General features: G+C 37.3%; 1 protein-coding gene across 1 annotated transcript in view; it reads right to left on the bottom strand.

Moving 5' to 3' along the window:
- The window catches only part of LOC120635818, a 35,797-nt gene that overhangs the window by 10,873 nt on the left and 2,981 nt on the right, over positions 1–21,943 (bottom strand). The window contains exons 3-16 of the mRNA XM_039906982.1: positions 19,725–19,763; positions 17,066–17,246; positions 16,007–16,174; positions 15,029–15,183; positions 13,645–13,771; positions 10,254–10,262; positions 7,439–7,569; positions 5,799–5,825; positions 5,195–5,369; positions 3,484–3,664; positions 2,516–2,527; positions 1,914–2,032; positions 1,414–1,419; positions 532–537 (exon numbers count right to left, since the gene is read on the bottom strand). Of these exons, the coding sequence (XP_039762916.1) occupies positions 532–537; positions 1,414–1,419; positions 1,914–2,032; positions 2,516–2,527; positions 3,484–3,664; positions 5,195–5,369; positions 5,799–5,825; positions 7,439–7,569; positions 10,254–10,262; positions 13,645–13,771; positions 15,029–15,183; positions 16,007–16,174; positions 17,066–17,246; positions 19,725–19,763 (1,336 nt within the window). The remainder of the gene's footprint in view (positions 1–531; positions 538–1,413; positions 1,420–1,913; positions 2,033–2,515; positions 2,528–3,483; positions 3,665–5,194; positions 5,370–5,798; positions 5,826–7,438; positions 7,570–10,253; positions 10,263–13,644; positions 13,772–15,028; positions 15,184–16,006; positions 16,175–17,065; positions 17,247–19,724; positions 19,764–21,943) is intronic.

Here is a 21,943-nt window from a genome sequence, read left to right as displayed (position 1 = left end):
AGAAACGAAATAAACGATTTTTATTGACGTGACAACGTCTTATAATTCGATGGAGCCGGCTGCACGCACGAAAAAACATGACGTATGCGGCGTTACCTCACTCTGAGGCGTTCCATTCAAGGCTTGAAGTGCAAGCGAGAGCGCGGAACGAGCGACAAAGAGGCACAGTCGGCCTCCGCGTTCGACATCTATCTCTCTACTACTTGAGTGAGCGATGCGTCCGCGTGGACAGCTTCTATACAATAATACATTTACATGTTTTCGGCAAGGATGAAGTGCAGTGAAAAGTGAATGTGGTGTGAATTGTTTATAGCAACAATAATATCTATCAAACGAATAAAATTAAAATTTTCTTTTGAAAAATGCAACCATTCCATCAGTATTTTCTTACGACGTTGTCACGTTCAACTATCGTCAGTAAGCCGACTTTACAGACAACCAATTTTTTTTTATTTTTAATAAAAACATAACAAAATCATATTAGATCTTATAATATTTTACACCGACAAAATACGAGGAAAATAGAATTACCTTGTTCTGTAAATAAAGATTTAAAAAAATTTTATTATCTGGATTACATTGCATTCCACCGAGAAGGAAAACTTAAAATATTTTATTTATTTATATCTATTATAACTCTTTTAATTTTTTTATTTTTTAGATTACAAGTTTGCCCTTAATTACAATGGGCAGCGACCCTGCTTTCTGAGTCCAAGGTAGAGGAAAATGTTTTTGATGAACATGAATCTTTTTCAGTGTCTGGGTGTTTATAAAATAAAATAAATAAATATACTACGACAATTCACACACCGCCATCTTGCCCCAAAGTAAGCGTAGCTTGTGTTATGGGTACTAAGACGACTGATGTAAATTTTTATGAATAATATACATAAATACTTAGAATATACAAATAAACACCCAGACACTGACAAACATTCATGCTCATCACACAAATATTTTCCAGTTGTGGGAATCGAACCCACGGCCCTGGGCTCAGAAAGCAGGGTAGGTGCAAACTGCGCCAATCGGCCGTCAGAGAGCCGTTTATCTGTATATTATAAGTATTTATGTATATTATTCATATAAATATTCATCCGTCGTTTGAGTACCCATAACAAAAGCTACGCTTACTTTGGGGCTAGATGTGTACTACTGTGATGTGTGTATTGTCTTATAAATAACCATTAAACTGGCCCAAATTTCAAAAGTGACTGTTTTATTGCATTTGAATTTAACAGTTCATGAAGCTCATTCAAATTTTACGCATTTTGACCTGACAGATTTTTTTATACTATCTATATTTTTTTTTAATTGCTACAATATGTGATCTGCATACTGTAACGTTTTACTAAATTTAGTTTTTCCAATCTTCTACAATCATGGTGGCCTTAATATTCTTATCATAAAAATTACCTGGGGCTGAAAAGAAAGATGAGTTTTAGTATCATAAATATTAAGAAGCGGAAATGGCGTAGTGTTTAATACTTCGGCCTCAAGACCGAGTTCGATCCCCAGCACGCACCAATAACTTTTCGGAGTTACGTGCATTTTAAGACTTCGGATATCATCTGCTTTAACAGCATTGGAAAACATTGTTAAAGAACCTGCACGCATGAGAGTTCTACACAATATTCTGAACGGGTGTGAAGTCCACCAATCCGCACTTGGCCAGCGTGGTGGACGCCCTTAACCCCTTTCTCATTGTGGGAGGAGACCCGTGCTCTGTAGTGGACACGAGTACATAATGATCTGAAATAATTCTTCAATCCGCACTGGGCCAATGGGTGGACGGCCTTAACTCCTCTTTCATTGTGGGAGGTGACCCGTGCTCTGTAGTGGACCGGTAATGGATTGATGTGATGATTGACATAGTATATTACTAAAGGGGGTTGAACATTATGACTCATACTCACAAAGAACAGTTAACATTTTAACTCTTTCTTCAATGCCATCCTTGTTCTGTATTATAGCGAAGTAATCGCCGAAGTCTTGAGGCTTCGTGCCCTCAACTTCTAACTCTAGGTACTGCTGGCTGGAAACACTAATACGTTACTTCCAAGTTATAGTTAAAATGTGTTCTAAATTCAAATTCAAAAATTATATTTTTGTAGACCTATCACAGGCACTTATATTACAGCGCGTTCATAATTTTGTCGGCCGATTGGCGCAGTTTGCAGCGACCCTGTTTTCTGAGTCCAAGGCCGTAGGTTCGATTCCCACTACTGGAAAATGTTTGTGTGACGAGCGTGAATATTTTTCAGTTTCTGGGTGTTTATATAAAACTCATAAAAATATTCATCAGCCATCTTAGTTCCCATAACACATGCTAAGCTTACTTTGGGGCTAGATGGCGATGTGTGTATTGTCGTAGTATATTTATTGATTTTATTTATTTAGCTGTGTGGAGTCCAACAATCCGCACGGGGCCAGTGTGAACTACGACCTTAATCCCTTCTCCGAGACCCGTGCCATGCAGTAGGCCGGTATTGAGTTTATATGATGATTCATGACTCACCGTTTACCGCCTCTGAAATTAACAATTAACAGTATTACAATTTAGTAAAAATAAATCAAAATTTATTTATTTTTAGCTGCCCAAAATGTTAATAAACCCAAAATCAGCGCGGAAGAAGTCACGGGCAACAGATAGTATATTATAATATCCATATGCTTCTTGCCCTTATTCAAAATTCATTAAAAAACATATTTATTAAAAAATATATATATATAAACAATAGAATTACTGACGGACTTAAATTGGTCATAATATCAGCATGTTGTCTAAGAAAAGTGCAGAAAACCTTTGTGGGGCCGAGTATATATTCAAAGTCAAAGTCAAAGTCAAAAATATCTTTATTCAAGTAGGCCCATAGGTGGCACTTTTGATGCGTACATAAGAATCACACGGTAGTGAGATGATGGCGATAACCACATTCGTAAACTTAAAACTAAAGCTACGAGGGTTCCAAACGCGTCCTGGTCTAAGAAGAAGCCCACAACAAACTTAGCCGGGTGTTTTTTTTTTTTTTTGTTATCACCATCTCACAATGTAATTTTAAATTATTAGAAGAGCAACCTGGTTAGAGCAATAATTCACACCCAAGCTTTTTTATCGTAGTCCTTTATACCATAATAGGACTTTTCTATAAGCTTACGTTTAATACAAACTTTGAACTTTTTAAGAGACATCTCCAAGATGTCAATTGGTAGTTTATTGTAGATTATTCATAATGACATGATACCGAAGGTTATATTAGATTTATCTTTACATAGATTAAACGACTTTTTCTCGGTACAATCGGTGGTAGAGAGACAAACAGACATACTCTACATTTTATAAGTGCTTATATTAGGCCAATTTGAAATAAGAACTTGACTTGTTTTCATTCATTTAAAGTAGGCCTAATATAAGAACTATTTAAACGGTTCGATTCCCAATTTTTGGATTTTTATGTTCGGAATTCATACTAAAAAAAATCTTACCTATCAGCCTCCCTTATTCGATATCTGGATGTGTCCAAGTTGTATATGTTGTTGTCTGCCATGCGTACCATAACGCTGAGCAGCCGGCACCTGTCGCAACGGTACGCTAAGCTTGTCGTGTTCTTCTTCTGACCGGGTACGATCTCTAGAGAACGGATCGACAGCGACGCTTTGCTTCTTGCTAAATAAGGAAAACCAATCGAAATTGTAGACGAGTATATATACCTAGGACACACGATCCAGTTAGGTAGGTCCAATTCGGATGGGCAGCGTTCGGTAAACTTCGTGACATCTTCTCGTCCAAAATTGAGGGATTTTGGACGAGAAGATGTCACGAAGTTTACCGAACGCTGCCCATCCGAATTGGGCCTGAAGACTAAAGTCTTCGAACAGTGCGTGTTGCCAGTGATGACTTACGGAACTGAGACATGGCCGCTAACTATGGGCCTCATAAGAAGCCTCAGAGTCACTCAGCGGGCGATGGAGTATCTCTACGTGATCAAATCAGAAATGAGGAGATCGTAGAAGAACTAGATTTACCGACATAGATCAGCGAGTCGCGAAGCTGAAGTGGCAATGGGCAGGGCACATAGCTCCGAGAACCGATGGACGTTGGGGTCTTAAGGTGCTGGAATGGCGACCCCGCACCGGTAAACGCAGCGTAGGTTGGCCCCCAACGAGGTGGACAGATGACGTCAGGCGAGTCGCTGGGAGCCGCTGGAGACAAGCGGCCCGGGACCGTGTATTGTGGAACTCCCTACAAAAGACCTATGTCGAGCATTGGACGTCGATTGGTTGACATGATGATGGTGACGATATCGACAGTGAAATCAACCGGTATGCCGTCACGGAAAACGGCATGACGTTCTCATATGCCAGTGTATAATTAAAATTAATATCAGAGCGTATTGTAACGAGACAGTTTTTTTAAGCCGGAAAGCCGGCTGTTTTGTGATTTTTTTTATACATCGCTCTACTTCAGAATTCGCCGGCCGATAGACTGGCTTCAGCATCAAGTATACATAATTTGATTTTGAAGCTAAAAATGTATTTTTTTGTTTTGTCTGCCTGTCTGTATCTTGGTCGCCATACATTTTTAAGAGAGTTCATACATTTTTTTCTACGAGATATCCAGGGGACATCACTTATTAGCCCCAAAGTAAGCGTAGCTTGTGTTATGGGTACTAAAATGACAGTACCCATACAGATAAACACCCAGACACTGAAAAACATTCACGAACATTTTCCAGTTGCGGGAATCGAACCCACGGCCTTGGACTCAGTAAGCAGGGTCGCTGCCAACTGCGCCAATCGTTTTTGTTATTAACCTAAGTTACTTATGATGATGATGGGATGATGGGGCTGGCATATCCCCAAATAATTAAAGATTAAAAAAAAAATCTAATAGGCACCCTAATATTGTATGTACGATCGGACTAGGTCCCAAAGGATTTATCGATAGAGGTTTTGCTAGGGATGGTTCAATACGATTTTCTACTTCAAAAAAAGTTTTTAACGAAAAAAATATACATCAAACTCAACCCAAACAAAATATGAAAAATCAAACTAAAAGGTAGAAATAAGTTAATTTTTTTTTACCAAGCGTGTTTTTGAGTATTTTTATGAATTATTATTTTTTTGTTAAAAAAAAATTTGCCCATAGTGCCAGTCGGATGTCAAATTACATAGGAATTATAAAGACATTACTAACATAACTTCCAAGAATATAAGTTCTCCCATGAATCAGTCTCGTTTCTCTTCTGTATCCTCACTACATATATTCCATAGTGTTCATTGCCCCATTTCGGAAAGGTTAAAGTGATGGTAACGAATCTACCATTGGTAGTCCATTTGGTGATATAATTGCTCTCATCTACTTTAGTGCCCTGTAAGAAAAAAGTATATGGATATAAAAACTTTTTACCAACTAAGAAACAATACAGTACTACTTTTTGACGATATCCCTGGGGCAAAGTAAAAAATTTAAGTGTCAGGTAGTATAGTGAGCTTTCTGAGTCCAAGGCCGTGTTCCAACAAATGTTTGTGTGATGAACATAAATGTTTTTCAGTGTTTATCTATATATTGTAAGTCACACCCTATATCGAGTGCAAACGGCGCGGTGCAAGGGCGGTATTAATATAAATAATCAATTGCAGGCGTTTTAATGAAAAATGACCAGCTGCCGCCAAATTTCAACGTGCAGTAATTAATTGGTGGAGTGAACTTCAATTAATTTTGAATATAGTATTTCTCATCCACTGCTGTCAATTTTCTATGAAAAAAAATCAGTGTCGAATAAAAAAACAACAAATACCTGTTCTTTCTCTGGATTTCTGTACATCTAGAAATAAGAAAACGGAAATCAATTTATAGAATAGAATTAAAACATGATTTAATTGTAGTAGTACAGCTTTGGTGGCAGAGCGCGGCATCTATCCGACATCCCAACCCTCTCATAGTTGCGGCTTCATTTTACTCACCCAACCTTAGCGCCACTAACAAGAGGAGGCCTAAACATATCCTTCACGACCCTGACGATCAGATAATCCTGACAATGCTCCCTATCAGAACACACAATCAACCTATGCACAGCGTCTTCGCCGGCGAAGACGAGGTCCTCGACTTCTAACGTCAACCGGACGTGGGCTCGCACCACGTTCTCGGAAGCGTGCGGATTAATCACCGTCCGTAACCGTGAACCGTAACCTTTCACTCCAATCGTCGCCTGAGCCGAGGTTTGGCCTCACATGAGGCGCCCCCAGGCCGACGATCTCTTCGCTTCTTCGAGCCCTAGGGTTCAAACTCTTCCTGGCAGAGCCCCATTCCGAGGCTCGCCAACAAGCCCGCGTTACGCTGTTGAAATCATTAGGGTTAATCAGCTACACAAAATCCGAAAAAAAAAAAAAAGAGCGCGGCAGTAGAACTACTGCCGCGGCCGCCATGCTTATTTCTGCCGCAAACGTGTTCTGCGAAGTGTTGCTTCTGCTATCTAGGCTACTACGGATTTCTTACCACCATGTCCATCGAAGCGGTGATAGCGCATTAGGTATTAAATTAATAAATAAATAAATATACTACGACAATACACACACCGCCATCTAGTCCCAAAGTAGCGTAGCTTGTGTTATGGGTACTGAGATAACTGATGAATATTTATATTCTTTTTATATGAATAATATAAATAAATACTTATAATATACATATAAACACGCAGACATTGAAAAACACTCATGTTCATCACAGAAACATTTTCCAGTTGTGGGAATCGAACCCACGGCCTTGAACTCAGTTAGCCGGGTCGCTGCCCACTGCGCCAGTCGGCCGTCAATTAAATTAGGTAGGCGCTCGAGTTCGAAAAAAGAAGCACCTCTAACCTTTCTAAGTTATGTGCGTTTTAAGTAATTGAAATATCACTTGCTTCAACGGAAAACATCGTTAGGAAACCTGTCTGAGGGATCTACGTACGTTGACCACCAAACCGCACTGGGCCACCATCGTGGTAGAAATGCTTTATGGCTACCTACGCCGTTATGGGCAGAGCAGAGGTACTTTACTAAAAGCACGGGGAACCTGTTGAACTTCTGCCCTTTAGTGCCCCTAGACATTAGGGGAACTAGTATAGTGACGAGTAGCTAACATAAGGCAATAAATAGATTCTATCATCAACGTCATTTCAATCGATTATCGTCCCCTGGACATAGGTCTAGCGGCTCCCAGCGACTCGTTTGATGTCGTCTGTCCACCTCGTTGGGGGCCGACCAACGCGGCTTTTACCAGTGCAGGGTCCCCATTGCAGCAACTCGGGACCCCAACGTCCATCGGTTCTCCGAGCTATGGGCCCCGCCCATTGCCACTTCAGCTATAGACCGTATAGACCGGACCGGACCGTATAGACCGTAACTCTAGCTCATTTACGCTCCATCGCCCGCTGAGTTCCTTAGTACGTCTACTAACAATTTGTTTGTCCTCCGTCAGGCCAAAGTACTCCAGGTGGGTGAAGTTATACCCCTCGGGTATCGCCAGGCGTCGCGAGCTGCTAGTGTAGTTGCCAACAGATGGCGGGACAAACTCCTCGTTGCAGTCCTCTGGAAGTGAAATAGTATTTCGGGCGACTGGTAAAAAGATCCAAATTTCAAAAATTCAAATTTCAAAAAATTCAACTTTCAAAAAGTTCAAATTTCAAAAATCATTGAGTATTTGGCCAACCTGATGGTCAAAGGAATCCCATAGTCTATGAACAAAAAAACACTTCACAGGATATATAAAGTATACACTAAAACCTTCCGCATGAGTCACCTTGTTCGTTAGTGAAAACCGTATGAAAAACAGTTAGGTAGTTTTTCAGTTTTTCTCGCCCAGACAGACAGACGCGGTGGGGGACTTTGTTTTATAATATGTAAAGATAAGAGTCCGATGATACTCACTTGGTATTGCTTTAAAGCAAAAATAAATGCAAATGTAATCAAACAGCCAAAAATAAAACAATTTTTTTAATGAATCCTTTTTAAATTACCATTCAATATATCAAAATACAAAAAAAAGTACTTACGAGGTATAATTTCTGAAATAAAAAAAACAAAATAATTGACATCAGTAAATAACAGAGTTGAAACATGGCAACATTGATCAACATAACGTAATTTTAAAGCTGTAATTTTAAACATCGCTGGCATAGACTTATTAATAGCAGATTTTTTAACAAGAGTGTAAATCCCAAGCAAATGAGGGAACATAGAGTCTAGAGCATCTAGAATCCTGAGTGTTTCGAGGGTTTTAAAGTGCCTAAAACGAATACCTTTAAGACCGTAATGAATAGGCATTTTCTAGGCAAGCACCAGACCTACAATTCATGTTTGCTTTCATCAGGCATCGACACCTCCAGCGCAAAATTGTTACACACAAATGAAGAATATAAAAAAACATAGTAAAAACTTATTTTAACTTACCATCACCTAAAAATAAATAAAAAAAACGTTAATCTTAAATATTAAACACAGAGGATACAAACTTGAACAAGACTCGAAAAAAAAACTGAGATAGCCATAGAGGATACAAAAAAGCTAGGAGATAATCTTGTAGACTTTCAGAAGTAACAAAATATACTTACGTTCATATTCTAAAATAAAAAAAAAAATTTAAAGAATAAAATAAAAATAAATATACTTTTATACTAATATTATGAAGCTCAAGAGTTTGTTTGTACGCACTTATCTAAGGAACTAGTGGTTCGAATTGGAAAAATCTTTTTGTGTTGAATAGTCCAAATATCGAGAAAATAATAAATTACGTCACGCTACGACCAATAGGATCATCAATGCAAAATGTTGAAAAAAAAGAAAAGACATTTTACTTATTTTTCTGAGAAACAGGAGCGAAAATCCCTTATATTCAGTCTGTAGTCAGTAAAGACAGCAAAAAAATGGTTGTTATAAGTTAATAGAGTGTATTTGTATTTATATATTTTTGTGAACATACAAAAAATTTTCAACTAATTAGATACTGGATTTTCCAGTAATATCTTACCATCATCCCCTGAAAATACAAAACACAAATTAGTATGGCATTTAGTGTCGCAGAATAGGTTAAACAGCATACACCGACTAGTTGGCATCTTGCTCTTTGGAATTATTAACCCACCAATCTCCCTTGGATTCAATGTGGTGGTCTTTGTTATAAAAATTTCTTGTAACCACACAAAACGCGTCGAGCTCTAATGCTCAAACTATCACGCACGCACATACGAACAAAACACATAGGCACACACACGCATGTGAATATGTTTGTGTCAGGGTACGCGTGAGCTAGTGTGTATATGTGTATGTGTATAGCAGGCACATACACACATATACGCAAACACACAAAGAAATACACATGTAACCAACATGCACACACACACACACACCATCCGTTCCCGATCCGTTCCCGATCCGTCCGTAAATTTACCATGGCTCATGCCGAAAATCAGCGCTGCAGTCGACTATGACCATAAACCTAAGCCATTTCAGACAACTTACAATTTTAAGTTAGACGTAGGTAAAAGTCTAATATCCGAAAGAAAAAAACAAAATTATTTCAAAAAAACCCTTACGTTCAACTGTAACAAATAAAAACAAATAAATGTTTGAAATTCGAACCCTCGCTCGGTTTGTTCAGGTAGGCAAGAGACCAAAGACACTCGTTTTTTTGTTAAAGAACTATCAAAAGTTGTATAATATACTTCCGTGGTGTTAATCACAATTTATTTTTTAGACAATCAAACTACTTCGTAAGCTAAAGGATTAGTACGAATAAGAAAACCCCAAGACACCCTCGCATTGTCATTTTACAATTTGTGTCATAAAACTTTAAGAATTATAACACAATCTGTCTGAGGACAATTTTATAACTCAAATCCACTTGGCAATTCCTTTGAGTCTGGCATTCTTTTAAATGTCAATTTAAAAATATCAAATGTCAATTTATAAAAATATCAATGTCATTAAACATTCTTTCAAAATCCAAATGGCAATGCCTTTGAGTTTGACATCACAATGGTGTATTGACAGAGGTAGAGTTGACACGTTGAGTTGTTGAGTTGCAACCAGGTTATTTTTTCTTAATCATGGCGTGCGGTACATTCGGGAATAATCGTTATTTATTCGTGAACTGTAGTTCCATAACTCCCTAATAAACATCTAATTCCTATTTCAAAAATACCGGTGTCATCAAGATTAGGCTTGACTCCAAAAACCAAAAGTACTTTTTAAATATTTAAGCCCGTAACTCTTACCGTAATCATCTGTAACATAAAAAAGTAACATTAAAATCGTAGCAATATCTTAATTAGTGGTCGACCGAGTACTCTATGTCATGTACTCGGTCCATTACTAATTAAGAATCGCAGTTTTTTTTATAACTCGCACTCTGCCAACTAACTCTGCTAAAAGCTGAGTTATTCGGCTAAGCACTCTGACAGAATGGTACTGGATAGTACAAAGCTACCAGTTTAATTAAGGTAGGTACTCAAAACGAATCATTTTTTATTATTTAATTTACAGAAATTCATTCTCACTGCCAGGTATCTTTTTAGGAAATAGTTTTTTTTGCATTATTTCTACAATAAACCCTATGGACGTCATTATTGAAACGCGACCAAGACACCTGCGACCTGTATACGAGACGTACTAATCTTGCATAAAATACACTTTCGACCTGTATACGAGACGTACTAAACTTGCATAAACGACACTTTCGATCTGCATACGAGACGTACTAAACTTGCATAAAAGACACTTTCGATCTGCATACGAGACGTACTAAACTTGCATAAAATACACTTTCGATCTGTATACGAGACGTACTAAACTTGCATAAAAGACACTTTCGATCTGCATACGAGACGTACTAAACTTGCATAAAATACACTTTCGATCTGTATACGACACGTACTAAACTTGCATAAAAGACACTTTCGATCTGCATACGAGACGTACTAAACTTGCATAAAAGACACTTTCGATCTGCATACGAGACGTACTAAACTTGCATAAAAGACACTTTCGATCTGCATACGAGACGTACTAAACTTGCATAAAATACACTTTCGATCTGTATACGAGACGTACTAAACTTGCATAAAAGACACTTTCGATCTGTATACGAGACGTACTAAACTTGCATAAAAGACACTTTCGTCCTGTATACGTGACGTACTAAACTTGCATAAAAGACACTTTCGATCTGCATACGAGACGTACTAAACTTGCATAAAATACACTCTCGACCTGTATACGAGACGTACTAAACTTGCATAAACGACACTTTCGATCTGCATACGAGACGTACTAAACTTGCATAAAAGACACTTTCGATCTGCATACGAGACGTACTAAACTTGCATAAAATACACTTTCGATCTGTATACGAGACGTACTAAACTTGCATAAAATACAGTTTCGATCTGTATACGAGACGTACTAAACTTGCATAAAAGACACTTTCGCCCTGTATACGTGACGTACTAAACTTGCATAAAAGACACTTTCGATCTGCATAAGAGACGTACTAAACTTGCATAAAATACTCTTTCGATCTGCATACGAGACGTACTAAACTTGCATAAAATACACTTTCGATCTGCATACGAGACGTCCTAAACTTGCATAAAAGACACTTTCGATCTGCATACGAGACGTACTAAACTTGCATAAAAGACACTTTCGATCTGCATACGAGACGTACTAAACTTGCATAAAATACACTTACGATCTGTATACGAGACGTACTAAACTTGCATAAAATACAGTTTCGATCTGTATACGAGACGTACTAAACTTGCATAAAAGACACTTTCGCCCTGTATACGTGACGTACTAAACTTGCATAAAAGACACTTTCGATCTGCATAAGAGACGTACTAAACTTGCATAAAATACTCTTTCGATCTGCATACGAGACGTACTAAACTTGCATAAAATACACTTTCGATCTGCATATGAGACGTCCTAAACTTGCATAAAAGACACTTTCGATCTGCATACGAGACGTACTAAACTTGCATAAAATACACATTCGATCTGCATACGAAAGTACTAAACTTGCATAAGAGACTCTTTCGATCTGCATACGAGACGTACTAAACTTACATAAAAGACACTTTCGATCTGCATACGAGACGTACTAAACTTGCATAAAAGACACTTTCGATCTGCATACGAGACGTACTAAACTTGCATAAAAGACACTTTCGATCTGCATACGAGACGTACTAAACTTGCATAAAATACACTTTCGATCTGCATACGAGACGTACTAAACTTGCATAAAAGACACTTTCGATCTGCATACGAGACGTACTAAACTTGCATAAAATACACTTTCGATCTGTATACGAGACGTACTAAACTTGCATAAAAGACACTTTCGATCTGCATACGAGACGTACTAAACTTGCATAAAATAAACTTCGATCTGTATTCGAGACGTACTAAACTTGCATAGAAGACAATTTCGATCTGCATACGAGACGTACTAAACTTGCATAAAATACACTTTCGATCTGTATACGAGACGTACTAAACTTGCATAAAAGACATTTTCGTTCTAAATTTTCCTAAAAAAAACACTTAAAACGAGCACAAAGTGGCTGTGTAACTGTTTTCGCTTCCTATTTAAAAATTCAAATTCAAATTTTTTTTTTTAAGTAGGCCTAATTAATGAACTCTTTTGAAACGTCAATTCAGTCTGTTTCTAGTGACTCTACCACCGGTTCGGAAGGCAGATTCTACCGAGAAGGAGCCGAGCCGAACGAGAATCTGTGAAGTTGCTCTTTTCCAACATCGTTTTACAATTTAATAATCACTGTTCTATCTTGTGTGAGATGTAAGCGGAGCGGCTTGCTTCCAGACAAACTTGTCATTAATAAATTTATCAATAGTATTTAAGCCTCGATGTATTAAATGTAGTTTTATAGATTCTTTAAACTTATGTAATGGTAAATCTACACTAAAATCTACAGTCTACTTTTCTTATATGTGACAGCCTAAACCGAGTTTCTTATTGCTCTTTTAGTTTGCGGTCTCGAATAACCTACCTGTAAGGATCTAGCGAAAATGACAAGGCTACTTGGAAGCAGGCGACTCCGCTCTCATCTCTCACAATACAGATTTTTTTTAAAGATTGTTAAACTTTAAAATGCTGTTGGAAAAGCTGCTGAGTTTCTTGCCGGCTCTTCTCAGTGGAATCTGCCGTTCGGAAGGCAGATGGTAGAGTCACTACAAACAGACTGACTTGACGTTTCAAAAGTGCTTATTAATTAAGGCCTACTTGAAATAAATGAATTTTGAATTTGAATTTGAATGAATAGCAATGGCGTGTCAGTTTGCTACTTTTATAGAGTACTAGCGTACACAGCCCGCTTCGCCAGGCTAGATTTTGCTTTATTTTATTTAAACAATAAACATACATCACTAAATTTTTAATAAAAGCTGTATTTGACAGTTTGACGGTTCAAAAATAGGAGTGCTCCGATCGTCACCAAACTTTACAGGATTACTCGCCAGGTCAATCCGGAGATTCCCTGAAAATTTCATTCAAATCGGTCTAGCCGTTTCGCAGTTTATACGGACCATACCCACATACTTTCTCTTTTATATATATAGAAGATTACTAGTGCTACTCACGCCACAGTTCGTTAGCCGTTACAGCTTGGTCAGGAGAGGGTAAGCTGAAGATGTAGCCGATTTGACACGGGTTCCAGTGGTCGCAGACCTCCCTGTCGGGGTCCAACTCCGTTACGAACTTGTAGGTCTAAACAGACAAAATACTTTTGAAAAGACATGTTCAGACACGTCTCGTAGCTTAGCAATCCGCTCCGTTTGTTTTTTTTTATTCCACTACAAGTTAGCCCGTGATTTCAATCTTAACTGTGGCAAGTGCTTATGTAGTCTAAGTTGGTGGCGGGCTAACTTGTAACGCAGTATAGCAGTTATATTGAACCAATGCCCTAATCGTTGTCTACGAGACATCGCGGAACGCTAAATCGCTTAGCGGCACGTCTTTTTCGGTTTCGGCACGACTACCCCCGAAGCCTCCCACCAGACCAGACTGGAGAAAATTCAGCAATAATAAATACCCAAATTGGGATTTTAAACTAATATTTTCGTGGTTAATCAGTATTTCTTAAATATAGTTCAACGGGTACATACCACGATAATATTTTGCATTTGTCGATATTTCGAGCCAGTTGCGTAGGTACGAGATGTCAAGTTAGATGTCACAGGGTGAACCTGACTACCCGCTTTCGTGTTATTTTTGTCGGTATTTCACGAACTGTTCGACACACTACACTGACAACGTCGCTTTTAAATTGAGAAGCTGTACGATGCTTTCTTGGTTTGCATAATTCTACCACTGGATTCCACACACTTGCTAATTTAAAACCGTCCTCACAATTGAAGTTTTTGTGATTTCGAATTTCAATCGCTTCACGAACTAGCCTTGGAATACAACGACGGTCGGTGGAGAGAACTTTAAGGTCATGTAGCTCTATCCAGTGCTGGGTGCCCCCTTGTAGAATTCCCAAATTGGGTATCCTGGAGACCTAGGTGCCGGGTCGAAGTCCACAGTAAAATATACAACGTGTAACGGAAATACGAAATAATATAGAATGATGCATAAGTATATTTCATAAGGAATCACCCTGTGAAAATATTAAATCAAAAGAAACATATATATTTTTCCATACAAACGAATTCCAAACATTCTAAGTGTTAACTAAAAATACCGACACGCGCATAGTACTTACACTACGCGACGCGTACCTAATAAAGTGACAGGAGTCACGAGATTTTAATTTTGCATGTGATGTTAGGTCTGTATCCGATTTCTTTCAGTAAAAACTATGGCAGTGGTTTACTCAAAAACTATTAGGTTCTCGGTTTCACAGATATGTGTCGGAGACACACATAATGTACCCCTGAAGCCTATGAAGTCTTATTTCGGTTTTAATTTACACGTTGTATATATAGAAAGCAAAAAAAAACAGGTTAAACAGTAGTTGCGTACCCTGTCAGGATAATATCGGTAGTGGACAACCACGTCATCCGTATCCTCTAAGGCGCATTTATTGGCCGTGTAGTTAAGCGAAGTACGTTCGATGGGTGCACAACCAATCACCGTGGTGCCATTCCGGGGCAGATCCGGACCCTCGACTTTGTGACCTGCAATCAATGGCCTTGGCATTAAAAAAAAACTAAACTTACAAGTTCTTTCAAATAAATTCAACACACAGAGGTACACTTCAGCACTAAGACACGAGTTGTTACACGAATCACATGAGTGACAGTGTTTGAACTCACATGAGTGTGAGTGTGAGTGACAGCTGGAAACACGCACGGTTATAGAAGAAGTATCTGGTCTCTTCCACATACGTACAGATCCTTGTCTTCTAAGCGAAGACACGATTGACGAGTTGCTCACGCATCACTTGGTGGGTTCTATCTCCTAACACGTAAGACAACTGATAACACTCTCGGTTACAGAAAAAGCTTCTGTTCTCAGCCTCGTACTTGCATTGTCCTCGGCGCTGAGACACGAGTCGTACATCACTTAGTCGACTCCACCTCAACACACGTAAGTGAGATTGAGACAACTTACACGAAATCACATGTGTGACTGTGATACAACTCATATGAGTGAGAGTGAGAAAACTGAAAACACTCACGTTTACAGAAGATCTGTTATATGTCAAATTCAACTCATTGTCACTTAGTCGGCTCTACCTCCATACACGTAAGTGAGATTGAGAAAACTCACACGAACTCACATGAGTGACAGTGATACAACTCATATGAGAGAGCGAGAAAACTAAAAACACTCACGGTTACAGAAGAAGTATCTGTTCTCTGCCACGTTCAGCTCATTGTCACTTAGTCGGCTCTACCTCCATACACGTAAGTGAGATTGAGAAAACTCACACGAACTCACATGAGTGACAGTGATACAACTCATATGAGTGAGAGCGAGAAAACTAAAAACACTCACGGTTACAGAAGAAGTATCTGTTCTCTGCCACGTACAGCTCCTTGTCCTCTGCGCTGAGACACGAGTCGTACATCACTTGACTCGGTTCAACTTCTTCCTCGCACATCAGTGTGCCTGAACCGTCAGGCTCTTTGGGCGCACGGTTTGCTGGACAGCGGTAGAACAGTCCTACGAACAAAGCGTGTCAAGCCAATGAGATCTCAATGACGGAATCTGGTCGGGTACCATTCTCAGCCCTAATGTCTTACAGCTGGCCATCTCGTCTCCCCTCAATTAAATTTGTTATTATGGGAAAATGGCCCAATAAGGTCCTAGTAAATTCCAGCAGTAATAATTAACAGCAAACTGCTATCTGCTGCTATTCGGACGGCCGAGTGGCGCAGTGGGCAGCGACCCTGCTTTCTGAGTCCAAGGTCGTGGGTTCGATTCCCACAACTGGAAAATGTTTGTGTGATGAACATGAATGTTTTCAGTGTCTGGGTGTTTATCTGTATATTATAAGTATTTATGTGTATTATATTCATAAAAAAATATTTATCAGCTAACTTAGTACCCATAACACAAGCTACGCTTACTTTGGGGCTAGATGGCGATGTGTGTATTGTCGTAGTATATTTATTTATTCGTAGTATATTTATTCGAAAGATCGCTGTGTGATGGATAGGAAAGTGTGGAAAGCTCTAGGGGAGGCCTTTGCGGAAAGGCAAAACAATCCCGAAACCGGTGTCAATTAGATTATGTGTTTAATATTTAAGTTTATTATTAAGTAACTTTAGACAACTGGCATCCCTCCGATTGGAAAAGAAGGTAGGCCATCGAAAAGATGGGAGGACGACATCGCGAAAATTGCGGGTAAGACTAAAACTCTACTCTAGCACAAGAAGAAAAAGATAAAAACATAAAACATAAATATATAACAATTCAAATAACTTTACAATCGTTTTACCCACTAGTAATTATGCTATGTTCTTACACAATCGAGTTAAGCCGAAAACATCGTGCTATTACATTTCTCACAGTACTGCCACATGAAAGTGGCCACATGAAAGTAGATCGCACCTTTCCTTATAATGACAGGTGGCTTCCCCCTAATTTCCGCGACAGTCACCCCCTTTTCTCCGTTCTGTATCGCCGTCATGATCCTCTTATAGAGAGTGGTTCGGCGCTCCTGCTCAGCTATTATGTAAGGCAGCAACTCCTCAGATAGCACGTCCACCTTCTTCTTTGCTTCTGCGTTCATCTGGAATGAGTGTTCATCAACAGAAGAATCAGCAACCTACTTATTGTAAGTATTGTTTATACAGCGTGTAACGGAATAACGAAATACTATTGAAGGGTACATAAGTATATTTCATAAGGAAACACCCTGTAGAAATATTAAATCGAAAGAACCATATTTATTTTTCCATACAAACTAATTCATAAAATTCTAAGTGTTAATTAGGACAACCCTATTGCAGATAGAAAACCGACACGCCTGTAGTTACGCTACGCGACGCGTACCTTCTTAATAAAGTGACAGGAGTCACATAATTTTAATTTTGTATGTGACGTTAGGGCTGCATCTGATTTCTTTCAGTACAACCTAGGGCACTGGTTTACACAAAATCTGTTAGCGTTTTCATTTGCACACATGCACACACACACACACTCACACACACTTACACATACACACACACACACACACACACACACACACACACACACCACAATTCCACAAAAAAAAAAAAAAAACAATCACATCATTGTAATTAATTTATTATGTATTGCGATGTTTGCATCTGCCTAATTTCACGTTGTTGTAATGGGTCCGAAGGAAGGTGGCGACACTCGTAACACAAGTTACCTTAGTGCGAGTGTTTAAGCACTCCTTTGTGCACAAATAAATAGAGTATCACTGTGTCCATTAGGAGATTTCTGCTGTATACACTTTTATATATGAAATAAATAAATTATTATTATCTTATTATTATTATTATTTCACAGATAATTCTCATTAAATAATGTACCTCTAAAGCATCTGAAGTATTATATCGGTTTTCATTTACACGTTGTATATCTCTAGTCGGTCAGTTTTGGCACGTATAATATTTATTTTTCCATACAAACTAATTCAAAACATTCTAAGTGTAAACTTATCACAACCCTATTGAAGATAAAAGAACGATAATAATAATAATAATAATAATCATTTATTGGCAAGAACGTTTGTACAATATAAAGATGTTGGTAAACAATATACAGTGGACCCCCGGTAGTCCGGCCCCTGTCTAATCCGGCGCCCCCTGTAATCCGTTAAACTGTTAAACAAAAAAAAATTATGAATATTTGCATGCTTCTTAAACTACATAATTGATTCATAGTTTTTGATTATTATTTGACATACATAATGAAGTGTAATTAGTATTTCAGAGTACATATATGTACATATGTATGTATAAAGAATCTTATCTTTGGATCTGTAATTTGTCGAATTACAAGGTACTCTTTTGTAAAAAAATCCGGACTATAGGGGGTCTTAGGCAGTACTCTATAATCCGACGAATTCGATAGTTCGACACTGCCGTGCAAAATGTTTGTCGGACTACCGGGGGTCCACTATAGTTATTTTAGAGAGCATAACATTCTACTAAATTAATAGTGTGCAAATTTGGTTCATTGGATATTAAAAAGGTCAACCTTAATTAAATGTCAAATTAAATTAAAATAAACACTACAAACACATGATAAAACTAAAAATGACAGTAAGTAAATAAATAAATAAATAACCAAATCGAAATAATGATCCATAATTCATATTTAAAATGGTTTAGTTTATAAAAAATATTCTTTTACATCATAATAACATTTTTCGAGTAGCATTTTACTTAATTTATTCTTAAACATATTAAAATTCATGTTTTCGAAATCAGTTTGTAGTTTATTATATATTTTTACAGCCATACCGCAAGCACATTTCATATATGTACTATTGCATCGTTTTGCAATACAGAGCTTGTTGGGATATCTGACGACTTTATACGTATTATATTCACAATTTCTTTGAAACAATCTGGATATCTTTTAACAAATATACACATATCTCTTATATACATACAAGGCAGTGGTAGAATACCTAATTTCCTAAAAAAAATTCCCGATACGTGCATAGTTCCTATGCTACGCGACGCGTACCTCATAAAGTCATTTTATTTTACTTTTGCATGTGATGTTACGGCTGTATCTAATTTCGTTCAGTAAGAACGATGGCAATGGTTTACACAAAAACTGTTAGTTTTTTCATTTCACAGATAATTCTCATTAAATAATGTACCTCTAAAGCCTCTGAAGTATTATTTCGGTGTTCATTTACACGTTGTATATCTCTAGTCGGTCAGTTTTGGCACGTATAATATTTATTTTTCCATACAAACTAATTCAAAACATTTTTTACTTATGACAACCCTATTGAAGATAAAAGACCGATACGTGCATAGTACCTACGCTGCGCGACGCGTACCTAATAAAGTGTCAGGAGTCATTTGATTTTACTTTTGCATGTCATGTTAGGGCTGTATCTAATTTCTTTCAGTAAGAACGATGGCAATGGTTTACACAAAAACTGTTAGCGTTTCGGTTTCACACATAAGTCTCATTTCACTTCTAAAGCCTCTGAAGTATTATTTCGGTTTTTATTTACATGTATTAATAATACAATGATTTCCAAAAGAGCACTTACCCTGTCTGCATCTTTGTTGAATTTTATTCTTGTTCCGTCCTATGAAAAAAAAAGTTATTTAACGAATAATTTTCTTAGTGCTCTCGAAATTACATATATTTTTTACTATCATTATACCGCCAAAAATACAATCCCTATCCCTACTAATATTATAAATGTCAATGTAAGTTTTTGTTACGCTTTCACGCAAAAACTACTTAACCGATCCTCATGAAACTTTGTATACATCTTGGAAGTATTCAAATTCAAAATTTCTTTATTCATGTAGGCCTATCACAGGCACTTATGAAGCGTTCATACATATTTGTTTACATAATTGTAACGGGATGGTGATAACTTCGTTCGCCAACTTAAATCTAAAGCTACGAGGGTTCCAAACGCGCCCTGGTCTAAGAAGAGCCCACAACAAACTTAGCCGGGTAAATTTATTTTTTTGTTATCACCATCTTCCAGTAAATTTAAATTAAGCTATGAAGCTAGAGCAATTCAAGCAAAATATTAAAATTAATATAGGATATTTTTTATCACGACATTAAGCTCGGTTCCTTTGGGAGAGGGGATGAGTGTTTGACGAATTTACACCATAACTCCGACAAATTATAACCGATTTCAATAATTATTTTCTGTACTATAGAGGTTATAATATGTGTTTAATTTTGCCCAAACCGTGGTTGGAGATAGAGGACAGAACTCCTCAGCGGACAGCAGCAAACCCCTCATTTAAGGCTAAAGCTATACTGAATACTTTAATTTTTATAATAATAATAATAAACTTTATTTAGGCCAAAAATAGTTTGTACGCAGAGTTCTAGATTAAGTATATAAAAAAAAACATTGCGTTTATGATTTATAAAGAAACAATACTTCTTAAAACATAAGATTTGGTTGCTGGTGCCTTCATCAGATTTCACAGTTTTATAAGTACCAGCGACCTGTAAACCAAAAATAATACCTGCTTACATAATAAATGAGGTTAGTAATTGAAAATATATAGGAATGTACAAAATGTTTGTAAGACCAGGTTCCAGTTACGCCAACTCCTGTACTAGTTAAAACTGTATCACAGTGAGTTGCCATTCCTCGTGCCCAAGTACTTTCTATAAGTCTATACGTTTTATTCTATATTATGAATAGGTAAACAATATGTGTGCAGTTTTAAGATAATATAATAATAGTAATAGCGGGTAGGTGGCTAAAATCTTATGAGACACGTTTAACCATCCACCCGCCACTTCACTATTGCTTTGGCAGTATATGGCAAAGTTTAAGAATGTAAGTATTGGTTAGTATGTAATTGGTTTATTTGATAACTAGCCGTTTCCAGCCCGCTTCGCTGGGCGAATTGAAAAAGGAAATAAATTACATTTTATGTTTCATTTTTTTTATTTTTTTCATATTTTTATTATTCTTCTTTTTTTTATTTTTGTATGAACATAAATAGGCCCCGCGGATAGAACTGTAAGCATCGATATTGTTTAGACTTACTCAAATTCCAAATTCCATCGATTTAGCCTCTATCTTTCATCCAGGTGATTTTTCTCACTAATATTCATTGTAACTTTCAATGTGCAATCATTATAACATTTCCGTGCCTTTCTTCCAAAAATTAATAATAATTGACATGAAGAAAAAATTTTAAACTGAGCATTGAAAGTTTTAGTTAAAGTCTCATATGTGAAGTTGAAATCTGTCTAGGTTCAAGTGCGACGAATTTTCTGTCAACTAAAATTTTCTCCGTGACATCAATTTTTTATAGAAAATTAATTGTGCATGTTTTTTATGAATTCTATTGGAATAAGTAACTAAATTTCTTTTCCACATCTCATGTGCTTGGAAAATGCATTCATTTTAATCTGTTACATTTCCGCAATCCCGCAATAAAAGAATTCGTCGGTTATGTAGTCTGCAAAAGTAAAATGAATGTAAAATTCTTAGTCCGTTGATTGGATAGCTACATGTAAAGTTAAGTTTTTGAAACCTCTCAATGACTTTTTCTCCGCTGCCAAAAAGACGATTGTTGTAAGGAAATACACGAATATCCCTACATACACGAAGATCCCCACCAAATTTGGAGTCTGTAGAAGTTACAGGTTAGAAATAAAATTTTTAGATTTTAACACCCACCCCCGCAATTCCTGTCGGAAGTAGACTTTATTGAAATCCATTTTGAGATGTTCTTTATGTGAATAATAAAAGATTCCTACCATATTTAGAATTTT

Source organism: Pararge aegeria, chromosome 27 (assembly GCF_905163445.1).
Source record: "Pararge aegeria chromosome 27, ilParAegt1.1, whole genome shotgun sequence".
NCBI classification, from domain to species: Eukaryota; Metazoa; Arthropoda; class Insecta; order Lepidoptera; family Nymphalidae; genus Pararge; species Pararge aegeria.
This window is presented reverse-complemented; position numbering and strand designations above follow the sequence as displayed.